General features: G+C 44.1%; 3 protein-coding genes across 4 annotated transcripts; all 3 read right to left on the reverse strand.

The window, feature by feature from the left end:
* Positions 1–839: 839 nt before the first annotated feature.
* LSM04_000701 (uncharacterized protein) lies at positions 840–14,300 on the reverse strand (the record flags this gene model as incomplete). 2 transcript variants are annotated; one of them, XM_067333430.1, is made up of 2 exons in its annotated part: positions 840–11,815; positions 11,981–14,300. In XM_067333430.1, 2 exons carry the CDS (start codon positions 14,298–14,300, stop codon positions 840–842), a joined length of 13,296 nt encoding a protein of 4,431 aa, XP_067190382.1. The 2 variants fall into 2 exon arrangements, with proteins under 2 accessions (XP_067190382.1, XP_067190383.1); XM_067333431.1 differs by having other exon boundaries at positions 840–9,766; positions 9,848–14,300.
* A 592-nt stretch (positions 14,301–14,892) lies between these two features.
* On the reverse strand, positions 14,893–15,966 carry LSM04_000441 (Metallo-beta-lactamase; the record flags this gene model as incomplete). Its single annotated transcript, XM_067333432.1, has 1 exon — positions 14,893–15,966. The coding sequence occupies one exon, from the start codon at positions 15,964–15,966 to the stop codon at positions 14,893–14,895; it is 1,074 nt and encodes a 357-aa protein (XP_067190372.1).
* A 704-nt stretch (positions 15,967–16,670) lies between these two features.
* Positions 16,671–19,862, reverse strand: LSM04_004115 (Ubiquitin-activating enzyme E1; the record flags this gene model as incomplete). Its single annotated transcript, XM_067333434.1, has 1 exon — positions 16,671–19,862. One exon carries the CDS (start codon positions 19,860–19,862, stop codon positions 16,671–16,673), a length of 3,192 nt encoding a protein of 1,063 aa, XP_067190463.1.
* Between the last annotated feature and the right edge of the window lie 1,914 nt (positions 19,863–21,776).

A 21,776-nucleotide genomic window follows, 5' to 3' on the forward strand; every position in this document is an offset into this window, starting at 1 on the left:
GCTCTAGAATGTATTATTTTTTTCTATTATTGTTATTATTTTTGCTTTATAATAAAAATTCCAACCCCCAGGAGGCCAGGGGAGGGCGAGAAGAAGAAACGGAAGCGACGGTAAAAAAAATACAATCGACGGGAAAAAACATTGACAAGAGTGGGGTTTGAACCCACGCCTCCGGGGAGATGACGACCTGAACGTCACGTCTTAGACCACTCGACCATCTTGCCGTCCGGCGCGAAAAAAGGGTGCGGAAATGAGAAAAATAAATTTTTTTCTTCGAAATGAAAGAAAAAAACTTTTTGAAGGCATCCCTGGCGAACTCTAAGCGCGAAAAATCGTCGGTTCACCCATCCCTTTGGAGGGAAGTGGTAAAAAAAAAAGAAACACAACCCCCTAAAACCCCATTCTTGGAGGAACCCGGGGAAACGGAAGGAAAAAAGGCCAGATTATCGAAGAACCCCGAAGGGGCCAAACACATCTTTTCTGCCGACGAAGCCCGATCAGCCCCCCGGAATCCTTACAAAGCTCACCCCGAGGCTCCCTTAGGCCCCCGTCCTAAACGCATGGCGCCCGATAAAAACCGCCCCACATTTTTTGAAACTTGAATCTTCCCCTTTGATCGCCGGGAGCCTCTGGAGTATCAACCGCCCCTCCTTTCACAAAACTTCTAACGAAAGCCAAAAAAAAAAATTCAAAAAAAAATCGTCAACAAACCAAAAAAAAAAAAACAAGACAGCGCCGGCACTTTCCAAGAGAACCATTGCCCCCCGCAATCTATTTCCAACATTTTTTCGCACACACACAAAAGTAATTCACCATACAAGGCGGTAACAAAGAAGAAACTAAAAATTAAAATCGGCATCAAGAAATCCACTAGTCTCCGATATTTTTTCGCCACTTTCACGCTTATTTAACGAAGATGAAAAACCATGACGAGACCCATTCGCAGAATCATCATCGAAAGAACGCTTCGCAGACGATACACCACCACAGGGAACGTGAGATTCCCCAACATAAATAGAAGGATCAGGGCATTGTCCATCAACGAGGGGATCCTCTCTCCGACTTACATTACCATCACCATTATCTTGAATCCCACGATAAAAATTGATTCCAGCCAAATCACGGGTACTCACAACACCAATTTCCTGAGCTCCGCCCTTAAAACAAGTAAATCTGTTACGATCATTTGCAGTACTACCACGACACTCATTCTTCATTTCCAAGTTTTCGTTCTCTGCATGCAATGTGGCCATAGGGTGTTGTACTGTTCCCTCAGGCGTCGGTGCGGTTTCTTCTTCTTCTTCTGAGGATCCACTCGCTGCATGCAACGTGGCCATGGGGTGTTGTACTGTTTCCTCAGGCGTCGGTGCGGTTTCTTCTTCTTCCTCTTCTTCTTCTTCTGAGGATCCACTCGCTGCATGCAATGTGGCCATAGGGTGTTGTTGTACTGTTTCCTCAGGCGTCGGTGCGGTTTCTTCTTCTTCTGAGGATCCACTCGCTGCATGCAACGTGGCCATGGGGTGTTGTTGTACTGTTTCCTCAGGCGTCGGTGCGGTTTCTTCTTCTTCTGAGGATCCACTCGCTGCATGCAATGTGGCCATAGGGTGTTGTACTGTTTCCTCAGGCGTCGGTGCGGTTTCTTCTTCTTCTGAGGATCCACTCGCTGCATGCAATGTGGCCATAGGGTGTTGTTGTACTGTTTCCTCAGGCGTCGGTGCGGTTTCTTCTTCTTCTGAGGATCCACTCGCTGCATGCAATGTGGCCATAGGGTGTTGTACTGTTTCCTCAGGCGTCGGTGCGGTTTCTTCTTCTTCTGAGGATCCACTCGCTGCATGCAATGTGGCCATAGGGTGTTGTACTGTTTCCTCAGGCGTCGGTGCGGTTTCTTCTTCTTCTTCTGAGGATCCACTCGCTGCATGCAATGTGGCCATGGGGTGTTGTTGTACTGTTTCCTCAGGCGTCGGTGCGGTTTCTTCTTCTTCTTCTGAGGATCCACTCGCTGCATGCAATGTGGCCATGGGGTGTTGTTGTACTGTTTCCTCAGGCGTCGGTGCGGTTTCTTCTTCTTCTGAGGATCCACTCGCTGCATGCAACGTGGCCATGGGGTGTTGTACTGTTTCCTCAGGCGTCGGTGCGGTTTCTTCTTCTTCTGAGGATCCACTCGCTGCATGCAACGTGGCCATAGGGTGTTGTACTGTTTCCTCAGGCGTCGGTGCGGTTTCTTCTTCTTCTTCTGAGGATCCACTCGCTGCATGCAATGTGGCCATAGGGTGTTGTACTGTTCCCTCAGGCGTCGGTGCGGTTTCTTCTTCTGAGGATCCACTCGCTGCATGCAATGTGGCCATGGGGTGTTGTACTGTTCCCTCAGGCGTCGGTGCGGTTTCTTCTTCTTCTTCTGAGGATCCACTCGCTGCATGCAATGTGGCCATAGGGTGTTGTACTGTTCCCTCAGGCGTCGGTGCGGTTTCTTCTTCTGAGGATCCACTCGCTGCATGCAATGTGGCCATAGGGTGTTGTACTGTTTCCTCAGGCGTCGGTGCGGTTTCTTCTTCTTCTTCTGAGGATCCACTCGCTGCATGCAATGTGGCCATGGGGTGTTGTTGTACTGTTTCCTCAGGCGTCGGTGCGGTTTCTTCTTCTTCTTCTGAGGATCCACTCGCTGCATGCAATGTGGCCATGGGGTGTTGTTGTACTGTTTCCTCAGGCGTCGGTGCGGTTTCTTCTTCTTCTGAGGATCCACTCGCTGCATGCAATGTGGCCATAGGGTGTTGTACTGTTTCCTCAGGCGTCGGTGCGGTTTCTTCTTCTTCTGAGGATCCACTCGCTGCATGCAACGTGGCCATGGGGTGTTGTACTGTTTCCTCAGGCGTCGGTGCGGTTTCTTCTTCTTCTGAGGATCCACTCGCTGCATGCAACGTGGCCATAGGGTGTTGTACTGTTTCCTCAGGCGTCGGTGCGGTTTCTTCTTCTTCTTCTGAGGATCCACTCGCTGCATGCAATGTGGCCATAGGGTGTTGTACTGTTCCCTCAGGCGTCGGTGCGGTTTCTTCTTCTGAGGATCCACTCGCTGCATGCAATGTGGCCATAGGGTGTTGTACTGTTCCCTCAGGCGTCGGTGCGGTTTCTTCTTCTTCTTCTGAGGATCCACTCGCTGCATGCAACGTGGCCATGGGGTGTTGTACTGTTTCCTCAGGCGTCGGTGCGGTTTCTTCTTCTTCTTCTGAGGATCCACTCGCTGCATGCAACGTGGCCATAGGGTGTTGTACTGTTTCCTCAGGCGTCGGTGCGGTTTCTTCTTCTTCCTCTTCTTCTTCTTCTGAGGATTCACTCGCTGCATGCAATGTGGCCATAGGGTGTTGTACTGTTCCCTCAGGCGTCGGTGCGGTTTCTTCTTCTGAGGATCCACTCGCTGCATGCAATGTGGCCATAGGGTGTTGTACTGTTTCCTCAGGCGTCGGTGCGGTTTCTTCTTCTTCTTCTGAGGATCCACTCGCTGCATGCAATGTGGCCATAGGGTGTTGTACTGTTTCCTCAGGCGTCGGTGCGGTTTCTTCTTCTTCTTCTGAGGATCCACTCGCTGCATGCAACGTGGCCATGGGGTGTTGTACTGTTTCCTCAGGCGTCGGTGCGGTTTCTTCTTCTTCTTCTGAGGATCCACTCGCTGCATGCAATGTGGCCATGGGGTGTTGTTGTACTGTTTCCTCAGGCGTCGGTGCGGTTTCTTCTTCTTCTTCTGAGGATCCACTCGCTGCATGCAATGTGGCCATGGGGTGTTGTTGTACTGTTTCCTCAGGCGTCGGTGCGGTTTCTTCTTCTTCTGAGGATCCACTCGCTGCATGCAACGTGGCCATGGGGTGTTGTACTGTTTCCTCAGGCGTCGGTGCGGTTTCTTCTTCTTCTGAGGATCCACTCGCTGCATGCAACGTGGCCATAGGGTGTTGTACTGTTTCCTCAGGCGTCGGTGCGGTTTCTTCTTCTTCTTCTGAGGATCCACTCGCTGCATGCAATGTGGCCATAGGGTGTTGTACTGTTCCCTCAGGCGTCGGTGCGGTTTCTTCTTCTGAGGATCCACTCGCTGCATGCAATGTGGCCATGGGGTGTTGTACTGTTCCCTCAGGCGTCGGTGCGGTTTCTTCTTCTTCTTCTGAGGATCCACTCGCTGCATGCAATGTGGCCATAGGGTGTTGTACTGTTCCCTCAGGCGTCGGTGCGGTTTCTTCTTCTGAGGATCCACTCGCTGCATGCAATGTGGCCATAGGGTGTTGTACTGTTTCCTCAGGCGTCGGTGCGGTTTCTTCTTCTTCTTCTGAGGATCCACTCGCTGCATGCAATGTGGCCATGGGGTGTTGTTGTACTGTTTCCTCAGGCGTCGGTGCGGTTTCTTCTTCTTCTGAGGATCCACTCGCTGCATGCAACGTGGCCATGGGGTGTTGTACTGTTTCCTCAGGCGTCGGTGCGGTTTCTTCTTCTTCTGAGGATCCACTCGCTGCATGCAACGTGGCCATAGGGTGTTGTACTGTTTCCTCAGGCGTCGGTGCGGTTTCTTCTTCTTCTTCTGAGGATCCACTCGCTGCATGCAATGTGGCCATAGGGTGTTGTACTGTTCCCTCAGGCGTCGGTGCGGTTTCTTCTTCTGAGGATCCACTCGCTGCATGCAATGTGGCCATGGGGTGTTGTACTGTTCCCTCAGGCGTCGGTGCGGTTTCTTCTTCTTCTTCTGAGGATCCACTCGCTGCATGCAATGTGGCCATAGGGTGTTGTACTGTTTCCTCAGGCGTCGGTGCGGTTTCTTCTTCTTCTTCTGAGGATCCACTCGCTGCATGCAACGTGGCCATAGGGTGTTGTACTGTTTCCTCAGGCGTCGGTGCGGTTTCTTCTTCTTCCTCTTCTTCTTCTTCTGAGGATTCACTCGCTGCATGCAATGTGGCCATAGGGTGTTGTACTGTTCCCTCAGGCGTCGGTGCGGTTTCTTCTTCTGAGGATCCACTCGCTGCATGCAATGTGGCCATAGGGTGTTGTACTGTTTCCTCAGGCGTCGGTGCGGTTTCTTCTTCTTCTTCTGAGGATCCACTCGCTGCATGCAATGTGGCCATAGGGTGTTGTACTGTTCCCTCAGGCGTCGGTGCGGTTTCTTCTTCTTCTTCTGAGGATCCACTCGCTGCATGCAACGTGGCCATGGGGTGTTGTACTGTTTCCTCAGGCGTCGGTGCGGTTTCTTCTTCTTCCTCTTCTTCTTCTTCTGAGGATCCACTCGCTGCATGCAATGTGGCCATAGGGTGTTGTTGTACTGTTTCCTCAGGCGTCGGTGCGGTTTCTTCTTCTTCTGAGGATCCACTCGCTGCATGCAATGTGGCCATGGGGTGTTGTACTGTTTCCTCAGGCGTCGGTGCGGTTTCTTCTTCTTCTGAGGATCCACTCGCTGCATGCAATGTGGCCATAGGGTGTTGTACTGTTTCCTCAGGCGTCGGTGCGGTTTCTTCTTCTTCTTCTGAGGATCCACTCGCTGCATGCAATGTGGCCATAGGGTGTTGTTGTACTGTTTCCTCAGGCGTCGGTGCGGTTTCTTCTTCTTCTTCTGAGGATCCACTCGCTGCATGCAACGTGGCCATGGGGTGTTGTACTGTTTCCTCAGGCGTCGGTGCGGTTTCTTCTTCTTCCTCTTCTTCTTCTTCTGAGGATCCACTCGCTGCATGCAATGTGGCCATAGGGTGTTGTTGTACTGTTTCCTCAGGCGTCGGTGCGGTTTCTTCTTCTTCTGAGGATCCACTCGCTGCATGCAATGTGGCCATGGGGTGTTGTACTGTTCCCTCAGGCGTCGGTGCGGTTTCTTCTTCTGAGGATCCACTCGCTGCATGCAATGTGGCCATGGGGTGTTGTACTGTTCCCTCAGGCGTCGGTGCGGTTTCTTCTTCTTCTTCTGAGGATCCACTCGCTGCATGCAATGTGGCCATAGGGTGTTGTTGTACTGTTTCCTCAGGCGTCGGTGCGGTTTCTTCTTCTTCTGAGGATCCACTCGCTGCATGCAATGTGGCCATAGGGTGTTGTACTGTTTCCTCAGGCGTCGGTGCGGTTTCTTCTTCTGAGGATCCACTCGCTGCATGCAATGTGGCCATGGGGTGTTGTACTGTTCCCTCAGGCGTCGGTGCGGTTTCTTCTTCTTCTTCTGAGGATCCACTCGCTGCATGCAATGTGGCCATAGGGTGTTGTTGTACTGTTTCCTCAGGCGTCGGTGCGGTTTCTTCTTCTTCTGAGGATCCACTCGCTGCATGCAATGTGGCCATAGGGTGTTGTACTGTTCCCTCAGGCGTCGGTGCGGTTTCTTCTTCTGAGGATCCACTCGCTGCATGCAATGTGGCCATGGGGTGTTGTACTGTTCCCTCAGGCGTCGGTGCGGTTTCTTCTTCTTCTTCTGAGGATCCACTCGCTGCATGCAATGTGGCCATAGGGTGTTGTTGTACTGTTTCCTCAGGCGTCGGTGCGGTTTCTTCTTCTTCTGAGGATCCACTCGCTGCATGCAATGTGGCCATGGGGTGTTGTACTGTTTCCTCAGGCGTCGGTGCGGTTTCTTCTTCTTCTGAGGATCCACTCGCTGCATGCAATGTGGCCATAGGGTGTTGTACTGTTTCCTCAGGCGTCGGTGCGGTTTCTTCTTCTTCTTCTGAGGATCCACTCGCTGCATGCAATGTGGCCATAGGGTGTTGTTGTACTGTTTCCTCAGGCGTCGGTGCGGTTTCTTCTTCTTCTTCTGAGGATCCACTCGCTGCATGCAACGTGGCCATGGGGTGTTGTACTGTTTCCTCAGGCGTCGGTGCGGTTTCTTCTTCTTCCTCTTCTTCTTCTTCTGAGGATCCACTCGCTGCATGCAATGTGGCCATAGGGTGTTGTTGTACTGTTTCCTCAGGCGTCGGTGCGGTTTCTTCTTCTTCCTCTTCTTCTTCTTCTGAGGATCCACTCGCTGCATGCAATGTGGCCATAGGGTGTTGTTGTACTGTTTCCTCAGGCGTCGGTGCGGTTTCTTCTTCTTCTGAGGATCCACTCGCTGCATGCAATGTGGCCATGGGGTGTTGTACTGTTTCCTCAGGCGTCGGTGCGGTTTCTTCTTCTTCTGAGGATCCACTCGCTGCATGCAATGTGGCCATAGGGTGTTGTTGTACTGTTTCCTCAGGCGTCGGTGCGGTTTCTTCTTCTTCTTCTGAGGATCCACTCGCTGCATGCAACGTGGCCATGGGGTGTTGTACTGTTTCCTCAGGCGTCGGTGCGGTTTCTTCTTCTTCCTCTTCTTCTTCTTCTGAGGATCCACTCGCTGCATGCAATGTGGCCATAGGGTGTTGTACTGTTCCCTCAGGCGTCGGTGCGGTTTCTTCTTCTTCTTCTGAGGATCCACTCGCTGCATGCAATGTGGCCATAGGGTGTTGTTGTACTGTTTCCTCAGGCGTCGGTGCGGTTTCTTCTTCTTCTGAGGATCCACTCGCTGCATGCAATGTGGCCATGGGGTGTTGTACTGTTTCCTCAGGCGTCGGTGCGGTTTCTTCTTCTTCTGAGGATCCACTCGCTGCATGCAATGTGGCCATGGGGTGTTGTACTGTTTCCTCAGGCGTCGGTGCGGTTTCTTCTTCTTCCTCTTCTTCTTCTTCTGAGGATCCACTCGCTGCATGCAATGTGGCCATAGGGTGTTGTTGTACTGTTTCCTCAGGCGTCGGTGCGGTTTCTTCTTCTTCTGAGGATCCACTCGCTGCATGCAATGTGGCCATAGGGTGTTGTACTGTTTCCTCAGGCGTCGGTGCGGTTTCTTCTTCTTCTTCTGAGGATCCACTCGCTGCATGCAATGTGGCCATAGGGTGTTGTTGTACTGTTTCCTCAGGCGTCGGTGCGGTTTCTTCTTCTTCTGAGGATCCACTCGCTGCATGCAATGTGGCCATAGGGTGTTGTACTGTTTCCTCAGGCGTCGGTGCGGTTTCTTCTTCTTCTTCTGAGGATCCACTCGCTGCATGCAATGTGGCCATAGGGTGTTGTTGTACTGTTTCCTCAGGCGTCGGTGCGGTTTCTTCTTCTTCTTCTTCTGAGGATCCACTCGCTGCATGCAATATGGCCATGGGGTGTTGTACTGTTTCCTCAGGTGTAGAAGGTGCTTCTTCTCTTTTTGAGTTATTGTTTTCAGTTTTGTTAACCATATTGTGGTTCTGTGTAGTTTCCATTGGAATTAAGGTGGAATTGTTTTCCTTGTGGCACTCGTTTTGTGAATGATTTTCTTTTGGGGGGTTATTTTGTAAAGGTGCCAAAGCTGGTTTTTCTTTTAAATGTTTTAATGATTTTGGTGGTAGTGTCGATTGAAGAAGAGAACGATTGGTTTGGTATTGATGCTGCTGTGTATTCAGTGTATGGCACTGTTGTGTGTCCCTCATTTGATTTGCACAATACGTGATGTGTTCGCGTGTGTTAGAGACTTCTATTTGTTTTGCCGTTTCTGTGGTCTCGCATTCGTCTTGTCGATATTTTTCTTTGTGCACTTTTATTAGCGTATCCTTTTCCAGATTTTGTATAGAGTTGATCTGTTGTTGCTCTTGTTGTTGTTGTTGTGGGTGGTGGTGGTGGTGGTATCGAATTGGTGTGGTAGACCAGAGGTTGCTGTGCAATATTGATGTTCTGCGTCCAGATGTGGGTTTTCGTTGTTGTTGTCGTGTGTTAGAGCGAGATGGACGTGAGGGTGGTCGTGGGGTGAGGGATCGCCGCAGGTGTCGTATACGCATTTCATAGTAATAGAGTCTGTTGATAAGGTCTTCCTGTTCCTCTCGTGTGAGAGCAGACGGTGTGGTGGTGGTGGTGTGGAATCCAGGTGATTCACCGCAGTGATATCTGGAGCATTTCTGCGGTGTTGGACTTGGTGTTGCGGGTGGAACAGGGGATGGGGATAGTCGTTTTCTCGCTGTTGTGTTATCACGACATACAGCAGACATGTGTTGATCACGTGCGAGGTTGATGAGAAACGGACGATATGACATTTCCGTTTGATATTCTCCTCGGATGAAGTGACGCCTTTCAAAGTGTTTGCAACTCTCATTCCCTCTTTCTCCACCGACGACTAGTAGCTTGAGGAGGGATATATTCCGAAATGGCAGTCGTTTGCGGACATATCGAATCTTCGATTGTTGTTGTTGTTGTTGTTGCTGTTGTTGTTGTTGCTGTTGTTGTTGTCGTCGTAGTTTTACTGTTGTGGCATCACATATCGCCAAACCAATACGTGTGGGACCGGTGGCACATGCAAACTCAATTTTACGCCAGAATTGAGAAGTTTGAGAGAAGAGAAAAATTCGCAACTGTTGAGCTGGTGCTTCCGCTTCTCCCCCCACGAGTATCAGGCAGGGGGTTTCTTCTATCGTAACAGCATCAAGAGCGGCGAGATGCATAGGCGGCGGTGCTACGATGCCATTGTGTAGAATACGCTTCCATGTACGTGTTTCCATGTTTAACTCGTGGAGATCATCTAATAATTTCTCTGCACTTGACATTCCACCATACATATACATAATAGCTCCTCTTGTGGCTGTTGCATGGCCGTAGCGTGGTTCAGGACGGACAGAACCTTCACAGCAGCATGTGAACCAAGTTTGCATACGTAAGTTTAATATCAAAAGCTCACTACAGCTACATACCTTATCTTCCTCATCCTTATTATTTACGGATTGAGAAGAAGGAGGTGAGTTAAGAAGCTCTTTTCGATAACACGGTGTTTTACCTCCTACTATAATCATATTATTATTGTAATATGCTGCCGAGTGCCTCCATCGAGCCTTATTCATAAATATATGATTCCCTGATGAATACACCGTTTCTATACATTCTACAGTACTATCTAGGAGGTGAATACACCATACATCATTTAAATACCTCATGTGGTTATGGGAATGAGTTTCCTTAAGAACTGATTGAAACCTTCTCTCGTCATCTGCATTATCGCCATTATAAATGTCATTACTTCTCTTATTGTTAATAGCATCACTTTTCCAGTTTGTCGGGACATTTTTTCCAGTAGCAATTCCACCGTATACATAAACGGCACTTATTTTTGGGCAATATACTGCTGTGTGTCCCTGACGTGCCGCAAAGTCCATACTAAAGTGATCCCAATGTTCTTGAGAATGAGAATGATGATGGAATTGACCCCGTGGCGGGATGACTTCTAATGATACAGGAAACCATTCATTATCACTAAAAGAGTAATAATACACCACAGGAACACTTCGTACCGGGACTCCACCCAAAAGTAACGCCCCATCATATCCGCAGCGGGTTAGTGTGTGATAACTAACAGCTAATTCACTAGCTCCTTCTCCTATTTCTGTTACTGCTTTTGTTGCTGTAGATGTTATAAACGGGACAATTAGAGGACCTGGACAATTTCTTTGTAATCCTTCCTCTTCCTTTAACAGTTTACGCCAGCGTCTTTCGCCTTCCGCACGCTGATGCTGCTCTTTGTATGGATCAACTTCTAACGATCCATGATACCAGTTAATAGCCGTTTTCTCTCTTTCTAAAAGGGTCGTTCCTTGTCTATCAAGACCATCTGCAATAATAGACCGCACGCGTTTCCCATTTTCAATAATTGTTATACGAGTACGTGTAGTGCAGGCATCTCCAAAGACAAACACTGTACGAACTAATGAAGTTGTATAAGGTATGGATGCTGCTAGACGCACCGTGGTAACATTAGAGCAAGCAAATAAGTTAACACTATCTTCTTGCAGAGACTCTTGTAAAGGCAAATGATACTGTTTGCGCCGAAAGTGTGATCTAACTACTGAGTACATATCATCAGGGACACACTGTGGTGATAATGATGATGATGGTGGTGGTACTTCTACTGGTTCATCATATCCGATAGGTTCACAGGCAATGCGTACTACATAATACATTGAATATTTGATGGGGATAGTTCTTGTAATGCGAACTGCCCAAAGCCATGGTGATGGTTGATATGATACAGGCACTATTTCTTCCTTTAGTGAGGATTTAATCCATTCGGCCTGCATACGCAATAGTAATTCCTCATTAACACGTGTCATCCCAGCAACGAGACCGGAAGTAACATGAGAGGGAGTGAGCTCAATCTCAAAGTATTTTCCAGGCCATATAGAGGAATCATTGTTATTATTTTTTGCCATGCCCATTTTTTTATGTTCATTCAAGTATTTTTTCAAATTCTTAAATGACATTCGAAAAGCTTTACGTATATCATCATCATCATCATCATGAACAACAACGTGAGATGAAGATGAAATATTGGGAACGAGTGCAATACACAGCGTCAACTCCCTAGCAGAGGAACACAAAATAAATTCATTATGTTGAATTGGAATACACTCTTGTGCCTGCTCTAGTAGTGAAGAGTTTCCTATTATCATTGGATAAAAACAACAAAATAAATACTTTGACCGTTTACTTTTAGTTTTATCTTTCCCAGGTCGAAACCACATACCTAAAATTATTCTAGGATTCACAACGTGTGGTATTTGAGACTCCACATAATGTGAAAGACGCTGCAAATGTAGGGAACGAATACAAAGCACATTATCATGCTCCTCATGATTCGCATACCTCACTGTCCCACAAAGACGCAGAATTGCGTAGTTCGTACAAGATTGAGCTAAAGAGTCAATGGCCATTTTAACATCAATAGATGATGTGAATTCTTCTTTAGCATTATGAAATTCCAGACGGGATGGAAGAAGAATTATATGACCTTCACCAATGCAAGAAGCATTCTGTAATCGTTCCGCCTCAGTGCGAGTGGCAAATGCTAATACTTGACACCGCAGCGCTATACTGCCTCCCCTTTCATCATTATCGTATAAATTATTATTATTATTATTATTATTATTATTATTATTATTATTATTATTATTATTATTATTATTATTAGAGTCACCGTTACCCAAGGATCCCGTATCTTTTACGTTGTAAGAAAAAGAGATTCGATTGAAACGAAGCTCGAGACTTGACTCATTCTGCAAAGTTTTAAGTAACAACAGTTCGGTGTAATCCACAACGCGTGAAACGGCCTCTGCTGTGTTGTCTTTTGCATCTGAGATGACGATACGTATTGCCTGAGCAGAAGAGGCATCAGGATATGATAGCAAAGACATGAGATTTTCACAACTTTGTACACCAAGATGAAACGTGTAACTTTTACTAAGGAAACATGTGCTTGCAGAAGATCTATAAGGTGAAAAATAGTTATTTCCCAAACGGTATTGCAGTTTAAGCGAGATGATATTATTATTATTATTATTATTATCAGCTTGATTCTCCTTTAATTGCAATGTAAGCGGTATCCATTTTCCTGGTCGTGTCATATCAATAGCGATAGGATCATGACACAACAACAATAACATGGACTCATGAGTATCTATTGCATTATACCGCTCAACAAGAACAGAGAGACGTGCAAAAGGGGATATTGCAGGGAAGAAGACTGATTGTAATCCAATACCAAATTTTGAATGGTTTCCAGCAATCACCAAGTGTCGACACATAGTAGGACCAGGAGCGTTAGATATAATCGTATTGTATCTTTCCTGTTTATCTTCAGGTGGAAGAGATAACCACATCTCCATTACGGTGTATGGTGACTCTTGAGAAGAGGTAAATGCAGTAGTACTTTCTTCCATCGTCTCTACACGAACCTCCACACACGGTTCACCACCACTACATGATTGACGCACTGCCTCATAATTAAGAAGCGTCTCACGATATGCTGACAAGGTCATTATTGTAAAAGCAAGTTCCACATCATCTGCATCACAATTTACAGTTTCCTTTGCTATAGCAGCATCTTCAATATAAGGATGTGGTGTCCATTGTACCATTGGACTACTATCTCCATTCGGTACATCGCACAGATGGGGTGGTGTAGCTAAAGAAATGCTACCCTCACCAATCAAAAATACACACTCCTCAGCAGATTTACTCTTGTTCCTAATTTTGTCATTTTTTATCGCCTTATTACTTTCGTTAGACGCTGAGGAGTAGCGAAGATTTCTTCCCTGTGTTGAACCACTGGGAGTATCAATATTATTAATACTATTATTATTATTATTATTAATACTATTATTATTATTATTATTATTATTATTATTATTATTATTATTATTATTATTATTATTGCTGCTACGTTGTGTGTAGCACTCCAGAACTGAGCAGCGAATGCGAAACATTCCCTGTTCCACTAACTCTGACGATATATGTTCAGAAGCCTTTTCTTCCGTTATTATTTGCCCATGATGGAATATGGAAAAGGGGAGAAGCATTGGCGGACTCATCTGAGGAATCCTTGCGGCACTCTCACGTGTGGCTGCTCTTGTGTGAAGCAGTGGTAATATCTCATCATTATTACCCCAATCAAGTGAGAGAATTACTTCAACTACGCGGTTTGGAGCCGCATTTCGTGGCCTAATAGAGACTAGTGTAACGAGAAAAACAAACCGATCTGGTGATACACCAGCAAAGAGATTAGACGCCGTCGATAATCGCGGTTGTTGTTGTTGTTTTTCTTTTTTTCCTACAGATGATGTTAATTCCTCTGGAATATAACTCTTCTTCTTCCTAGACATTTGCTCATTCTCTTCTTCTTCCTCCGATATTTGATATTTCTTGTCGTTATAATGTAAGCCCACGTCTATAGTGGATATTTTCTTTTTATTGGGTTTGTTAATGTATTTAGTGTCATTCGCTATAGCCTTAACGGAAGGGCTTTTTTGCCCTACTCCTAAAGAAGCCCCGGAAGGTAAGTTTATGAAATTAGAGTCATCTTCTCCCTGCGCTACTGTACCGCATGTAATTACCGATAACTCACTACCTTTATGACAATTCCAATTTTCCCCGTTATTGTTTTTGTCTAACATCCACAACTGTGGAGAAAGAGTCCATAACAACACTACTTGAAAAAGTTCCCCACCTTCACGTTGCGTACAAAGGGTAACAGGCTCCTTTGGTTCGCAACGGGTATCAACCACTAGAACGGAGTTCGACCTGTCCCTAGTATGGAGGGCAAGTGGAGGTGGGGCAATAAGCAATTCGTACATGGATGTGTTTACTTCATTATTCTCATTGCTAAGACTATCCACAATAGTATTAGTATGAATAGTAGTAGTACGAAGTGGTTGTGAAAGTGTAATGGGTGGAATTGTAGGAACGTCGATCCACTGCCAATCACCGCGCGGACCGCCAAATCGCACTGCCAAACGTGGCTGCCATGGCCTGCACGAGAGAATCTCAATAGTAATAGCAGTGGATTGTCGTTGCATGGAAATTACAGACAGACAGAAGAAGAGAGAGAAATATATATATATCAGCCCTGCTTATAACAAGAAAAAAAAATCCCTTATTGCCTTACTTTTGATTCTGAACTATTTTTTTATCTCTTTTTGCCTTGATGGAGTAGAATGACACCAACAATAAATAAAAAAGAAATAGAGGTTGTCTTACTCTCCAGACAAAACGAAATCTACTGCTGCACTGTAAATGAAGGGAAAGAGAAAGAAAGAAAAAGAAAAACGTCAATGAATCTCTCTCTTCACCATACACAGCACTTCCCTCTTTCTCTCCCGTATATATCATCAGGAGCCTGAAAAAAAGAAAAATAATAATAATAATAATAATAATAATAATAATAATAATAATAATAATAATAATAATAATAATAATAATAATAATAATAATAATAATAATAATAATAATAATAATAATAATAATAATAATAGTAATAATAATAATGAATATTGAGGAAGAAAAAATGTAGAGAAAACACACCACAATCCCCACCAACAACAACATAAACAATCAAGAATAGATATGAAACTTGCAAAAACAACAAAAACAAAAACAAAATATCAATAATCAAAGGTATCCCTCGTTGAATCCAATGGACACCTCCTGTTGTCCAATCTCTTGGCGTTGATAACAGTTCAGCAGTGCTTTATTCTCCCGCCGCTCCCTTCCCAGTGTCGTCATACGGCCGTGTCCAGGCAGTACAACCGTATTATCCGGCATCATCTCAAATAACCGCAGACTCTCCGCAAGGCGAGTGCCTGTTGCCCACGGCAAATCAACACGTCCAACTTTATTATAATAAAGTAGATCGCCCGTGAAGAGGAGTTTCTCACTGGGGACGTGCAGCATCATATGCCCTGGTGAGTGTCCGGGGGAAAAGATGTAGTATAATAAAACACCATCGCCAAAGTCAATAAAGGATGACGCCCGGTTAGTGGCGGTAGATAATAATACATCATTTCTTCGGAAATGACAACTACTGCTATTGCTAGAGAAACCAGAAACTAATGGATTAACTAAGTGTTTTGGGGTGTATAGGTTTCGACGCATCATGGGGAGAACGGAGTGCATTTCCTCAAAACGACGGTATCGTTCGCACGCACGTCCAAAATTTTGTACCCAACACTCCTCTGCAGGACACCACATAATTCCAATATTCTCACTACCATCATGATCTGTTTCATCCTCCTTAGAATTATTTTGTTTTTGTTCTTGTTCTTGTTGTTGTTGGCGGCGGCGGCCACAAATACCTAAGAAGGCGTTTAGATTTATAATATTATCAATGTGACAGTGTGTGAGAAAAATGTGCGTCAGGGTTAGTGATGAAGCCGCAATAAAGGCGGCCCAATCATCAGGCCAGTCATCTGCTGCATCAACCAGCATACACCGCTTGGTAGCCTTACTAATAAGCATAAACTGATTACTGTCAAAGTTATTGCATCGATTCCTACCGGCCAAAATCAATTTGGGTGATTCATGCAGAATAGCAATAGACTTTGCCTCAAGTCTTGTAATGCGTGGAATGCCTGGCGGTGCTCCGGTGCTCCCCCACTTGCGAAGCCGTTCACTGCGGTTAACTTGATTTGTCAGTGAGGTGAGATTGGGGGTGTAGCTGCAGCGTAAACTTAGCGAGAGTCGCATCTCTCTTTTCACACCCCAGCTGCTAAGTAAATAGGAATAAGAAATAGAAATAATAAAATAAATAATAAGAAGAAAAGGAAATAATAAATAAATGAAAAATATGCGACAAGAACGGTCATAAAAGTCAAAAGATGAAAACCGCCACCAACTGCAGCAGTATCATCGTCATAAGAAGAAGAAAGAAAGAAGAAAAACACCTGGGGAATCATTTTTTCTGATATATGCAATAATAAGGAATATAACGTAGGAGAATCCACGCTCATGGATATATATATATATATATATCCTCTTCTTATATTTACTTCCTTGTTCTTTTCCGTTTCCTTTTTTTTCTTTCTCGTTTACCGTTCTTTTCATCCAGACTAAATATCTGTTTGTCATTTTTTCGGCTCATTCCCACTCACACTCTTTCTTTTACTCCACAGTGTCAAAAGGCACTTTTTCTCATTCCCTTTCTACGCTCCCATCATTGTACCGTAGACCAAGAAAAAAAAACAGAAGCACATGTACACGCACACACGCAAAAAAAAAAAAATAGACAGGCAAACAAGAAATTCCTCCCTCTCCATTACGCTTTCTTACCCAGTGCGTTTATTTATTTTCTGTTTAGAAATAAATCCGAGTATATATATATATATATATATATATATATATATATATATATATATATATTACTTACCTCTCTACCCGTCCACGCTACCACGCTAAAAATTACGGAATCTATAGCGGATTACCGGGATATCAGCATCAACGTCGCCAATAGTACCAGTGGCAACAAGACAACAGCAGTCATCTCCCTCGTGTAATTCCTCACCCTTTTCACGTGCCACAACGGAGACTGGTTTACTACGATCCTTCGCATTACCAAATTGTGAGTAAATCATTTTACCACTTGCGAGGGCGATGATAAAAACCTCCATCTGATACCGCTCTTCCAGGAGTGCCACCAACTTTTCTACAGTAATATCAGACCCCTCATTCACATCAATACGGTCCCAATTACTCCATCGAATAGAGGAACCATCTGGAAGTTGATACGTCATACCAGGCGCAATAATAGGATCTGAAAAAGCCATAAAAGGTAGTGCAATATTTACAAAGGCATTTCGGTAAATAGAGAGTTGTTTCTGAACTTCCTCTGGTGTGAATCCCACACTTACTGATCCATTTATTGTTTGCCGCCGATAACTCATAAGAAGATACTTGAGAGCTTCAATCATGGCAAGACCTGTTACCAGTGATGTCGTTGTGACCATTGCGGGAATAATATTTCCAGCAATACGCTTTGTACGATGTAAATCTGCGGGTGGTATACCATACGCCGCTGCCCGCATATTAGAGCAATACGTAATATACTCCACATGATGATTAGTTGGGTCATCCTTTTCAAATGTCTGCGGGAACATATGTCGACCATTAAATTGACTTGTTGGTGGAAGATCTTGTACACCAATATCCCCAGAATTATTCGCCGTTGATGGTTCCTCTTTTTCTGTTTCACTTGTGGCAACTACGGCTTGTCGTGGGACAAAGGCAGGCACAGTGGCTTCCACCGCTATTCGCACAACATCCTCTCTTGATAGTGTGAAGGGTTTCACACCATAAACACGTGCTAGTAAATAGGCGCAGTGGTAGAGAAATAAAACATTTATTTCAGAGTCTGGGTTAAACTCCTGAGGTGTTGGTGGTTTCTTTGCTCCACTCCAAAATAATTCCCCTTCTGCGTTTCGCTTGTCAAGAGGAATATTATGTAATAACTGACGGAAGGTATCATTAAAGTATTCATGATATAACATTCGAGCCAGTCGTACACAATCCACCGCGTTTGATGGCCATCGCAATAAAGCCTCTCGTACGGCCTTTAAAACAATATTCTTTGTAGCAGGATCACGTTCCAAATTTGCTCCAAAAGTTACAGGATCCTGAAGGTACGCATTTACATCTTCAGGTGTGGTACAAAAGAGTGTTTGAAAGTTATCACGTGCCCATTGAATAGTGTGTTCAATGGCATTTGGAAAATTCTTTAAGGTGCAGAGTGGAATGGCCTTTTCTGGTGGATCATAACTATTACTGTAACTTTCAGTACAATAAGGGATAACACACTGCATATTACACTTGGTACCTAATGTACCACTATCAAAGAGAGGTTTTTTATAAAACAGACAGCGGGCATCCACGTACTTGCGACTCTCCATATTATCAAGTGCATTAAGTATAACCGTATGGGCATTCCAAAAGGCTTCATTAAAGATACCTTCTGTTTCAGGAGCGACTTTTTCTACAAGTGCTGTAACTTGTAAATTATTGTTAATAGCCTTTGCCGCTTCACCTGCCACTGTTGACTTTTGTTGCCCAATATGACTGTTTCGGAAAAGAAACTGTCGCGATAAATTACTCATCTCAATAGTATCCATATCTGTAATGGTAACACCGGCAAAACCCATACATGCCGCATTCTTAATAATTTCACATCCTAGTGCACCAGCACCAATAATGAAAGCCCGTTGCTTTGATAAGAATGATTGAAAATTTGACCCGAGAACAGCTATCTGATTATCATAGCGATTACCATTAGAGGAAGGTTGAAGGTCCATTTCATTTACTTCTCCACGTGCTTCAAGTAACTCTCGTGTATCATAATATAACCATTGATGTACGGGTGTAAATTTTCCACTGCAAACCTTTAAAACTTCCTGTGCGGCAATACCACCAATAAGACATGCCATAGGGTTAAGACTACCATGCATAACAGAAAGAATACGTTTAGCTATATTTACATCAAAGCTTCCACTATTAGTAGTGCTATAATATACTTCAGCTACTTTTAGTACAGCATCAATTTCATTGCTTGTTCTTGGCACAGTGCCATGTTCATGTACTGCACGGAATAACGCGTGAAGCATAGGTGGTGCTGTAATTTTCTCTTCACAGTCAAATATAGTCACAAATTCCGGATCCACTACACTTGCCTCAAGATCTTTAAATCCCATTAATACTTGTTTTTTCGTGGTGTGTAGGTAGGCACCCGTACCAATCTCAATTCTGTCATTCCCAAGTAGAGTTTCAAAGTCCTTTAGGCGCAGAATAAACGGTGAGATAACCTCCGCCACTTCAAACAATTTCAGCGATCCTGTTGTTTCTGTATTATTATTAGTATTATTATTATTATTATTATTATTATTATTATTATTATTATTATTATTATGACTATGTCGACCACCATGAAGCGTGCTTGGATCCACGCAAGAGTTCAATCGCTTCGGTGCCACAATCCCAGTAAAGAAGACATGACTTCCCACCTCACACTCATGTTTCTTATCCTCATGCAAAGTGACAATCCCCGCCGCATTCACACTCGTCACCACACAAGAAACCGTCTCTTCTCCGTCGGTGTCATTTACACAGTGCGAGGGGCCGGCGTCGACAAACACACACCCCGCCACCCCACGACTCTCGCAGGCCACAAATGGAATCCCATGACGGCGGGCGAGGGCATTCTCCGCCAGCAATGCCGTTGTGCGTTGATTCACAAAGATCACCACATTTGCACGGGGGATTAATTCATGCAAAGTGGCCTCGCCCGCATCGGTGACATTCACAAAACGATTGAGTTCAGCTGCACGGCGGGCAACAACAGTCGCGCGGGGGGCGCCAATATCAATTGTCTCCCGCAGAAGAAAATTACTGCCGAGGTCTGCGGCTGTGACGGGTGTGGGATCGCTGATCGCAATAGCCCGCACGCCGGCGAGGGCGAGATTTTTGACGATCTCCGCCGCCAAACCGCAGGCGCCAACGACGAGAACAGAAGTGGCGCCATACCGCCGCTGCGCCTCTGCGCCCACAACGTACTCCTGCCGGTTGTACAACTGCCGCTGCTCCGCCTCCTCTACAGACATATTGATATATTTAGATATATTTAGATATATATAGATATAGATAGATATAGATAGATAGATGAGGCTGTATCGGTATATAGCTTCGCACCTCTTCTATTCTCTCTTTTTTTTCGTTTTTCTTTTCAGTTATTCTGCTTTTTTCTTCTCTTCGTCTTAGCCCACAATCCTTTTTTGTATTTGAAATAACTTACCTTCTTCGATCCTATACCGCCTTCTGTTCTCTGTGATTGTCCTTTTTTCTTCTTTACTTTTTGCTCTCTCTCTCTCTCAATACAGATGTGTTGCGGATGCTTGAGTGTCAGCGCTGCAATCGAGTGCCTTCTCTACGAAATGAATAATAATAATAATAATAATAATAATAATAATAATAATAATAATAATAGTATAGAAATAAAAGTTTGCTTTTTGAGATAAAATAAACGTTTGAGTGAAGACAAGCGAAAAAAGGGAAAAAAGATATAAAAAACGAAAGAGAAAAAGGAAAAAAAAAGAGACAAACAGAAGAAGTAAGCTAAATCAATATACACAATACAGACAAAGTCTTGAAAACAAACAGACACAGAAAAAAGAGCAAGACATTTTTCTTTTCTTTTCTTTACTTTTCATCCCGTTTTTTTTAAATAAACATACACAGAGACATCTATGTATCTACGACATAATGGTCCTAGAAACCGTAAAAAGAAAAAAAAAAACATTTCTTTTTTTCATGTCTGTGTCTGTGTTGAGAAGGGAGAAAGGGTACACTATATATATATATATACAAACACGCATTCTATTGGTACAGTACTGTGCAAGGGAAATTGAATTCACTGCAGAACATTGGGTGAAGTAACTCCGTAAATTGATTTTATTCCTCATGGTTTCTCCCTGTTTTTCCCCACCTCTTAATTCATATTTATTTTTTTTCCTTCTACTTTTCTTCTTTTTTACTTTTCTCCATCTAATTGCCGTGTAGAGCAATATAAATGTGAAAAATAAATAAATATATATATATAAGAAACAAAGATACCTGATACACAGGGCGATTGAAAGAAGTTCTTACGATGTCAGTGATGTGATGGTATGTTCAACGGAACAGCACAAAATAATAATAATAATAATAATAATAATAATAATAATAATAATAATAATAAAACAATAAAAGCATAGAAGCAGAATAAAAAAACAAAACAAAACAGAATAAACACGATCAGCGAAACGGACGAGAAAAAAAGAAGAAAAATAAAACAATCTACCATTGCTATATCACAAGGCGAGAAACCCCATCATTCACGTCCATACAGAAAAAAACAAATTCAGCAGCAACACAGGGAGCGATAAACAACCAAAGAACAACGAAACGATCCAAATATAAATAAATACAGAAAAAGAGAGAGAAGCCCATTCAACGATACACACCCATTCAATCATTTTAAACAACAACAAAAAAAAACAATAACAACGGAAGGAAAGAAAGTAGAAAACCAGCATACATCTCTACCTTCTATTCTTTCTGAGGATATAAATGGGGTAAACATTACACACAACTGCAATGACCCCACATAAATCTTTTTTATTTTCTTTGTTTTCTCTGAAATTATTGTTTTTTTTTTTTTCGTTTGTTTGTTTGCCTTCTCCTCCCACATGCTATATATAAATATGGTCTTTGTATTTCTTTTTCCCCTTTCTTTCTCCAATTCCCTCAGTCTCTTCTCTTTATCTCACACACGCCACAGTATCTCCATCACCTTTCATCCATATTTACTTATCTTTCTCACTTTTTTTCGTTTCTTCCCACCGACTTTTTTCTCTCCCTCTCTCTCAAGATGATTAATTCAAAAGACCGCATGTCTTCCCCTTTTTTCCCTTATCCCTGGACAGCATATATATATACATATAGTTAATCTTGTTATTTTCTTTCTATCCCTTTGCAGA

Source organism: Trypanosoma melophagium (assembly GCF_022059095.1).
Source record: "Trypanosoma melophagium isolate St. Kilda chromosome Unknown ctg27segment0, whole genome shotgun sequence".
Taxonomy (NCBI): Eukaryota; Euglenozoa; class Kinetoplastea; order Trypanosomatida; family Trypanosomatidae; genus Trypanosoma; species Trypanosoma melophagium.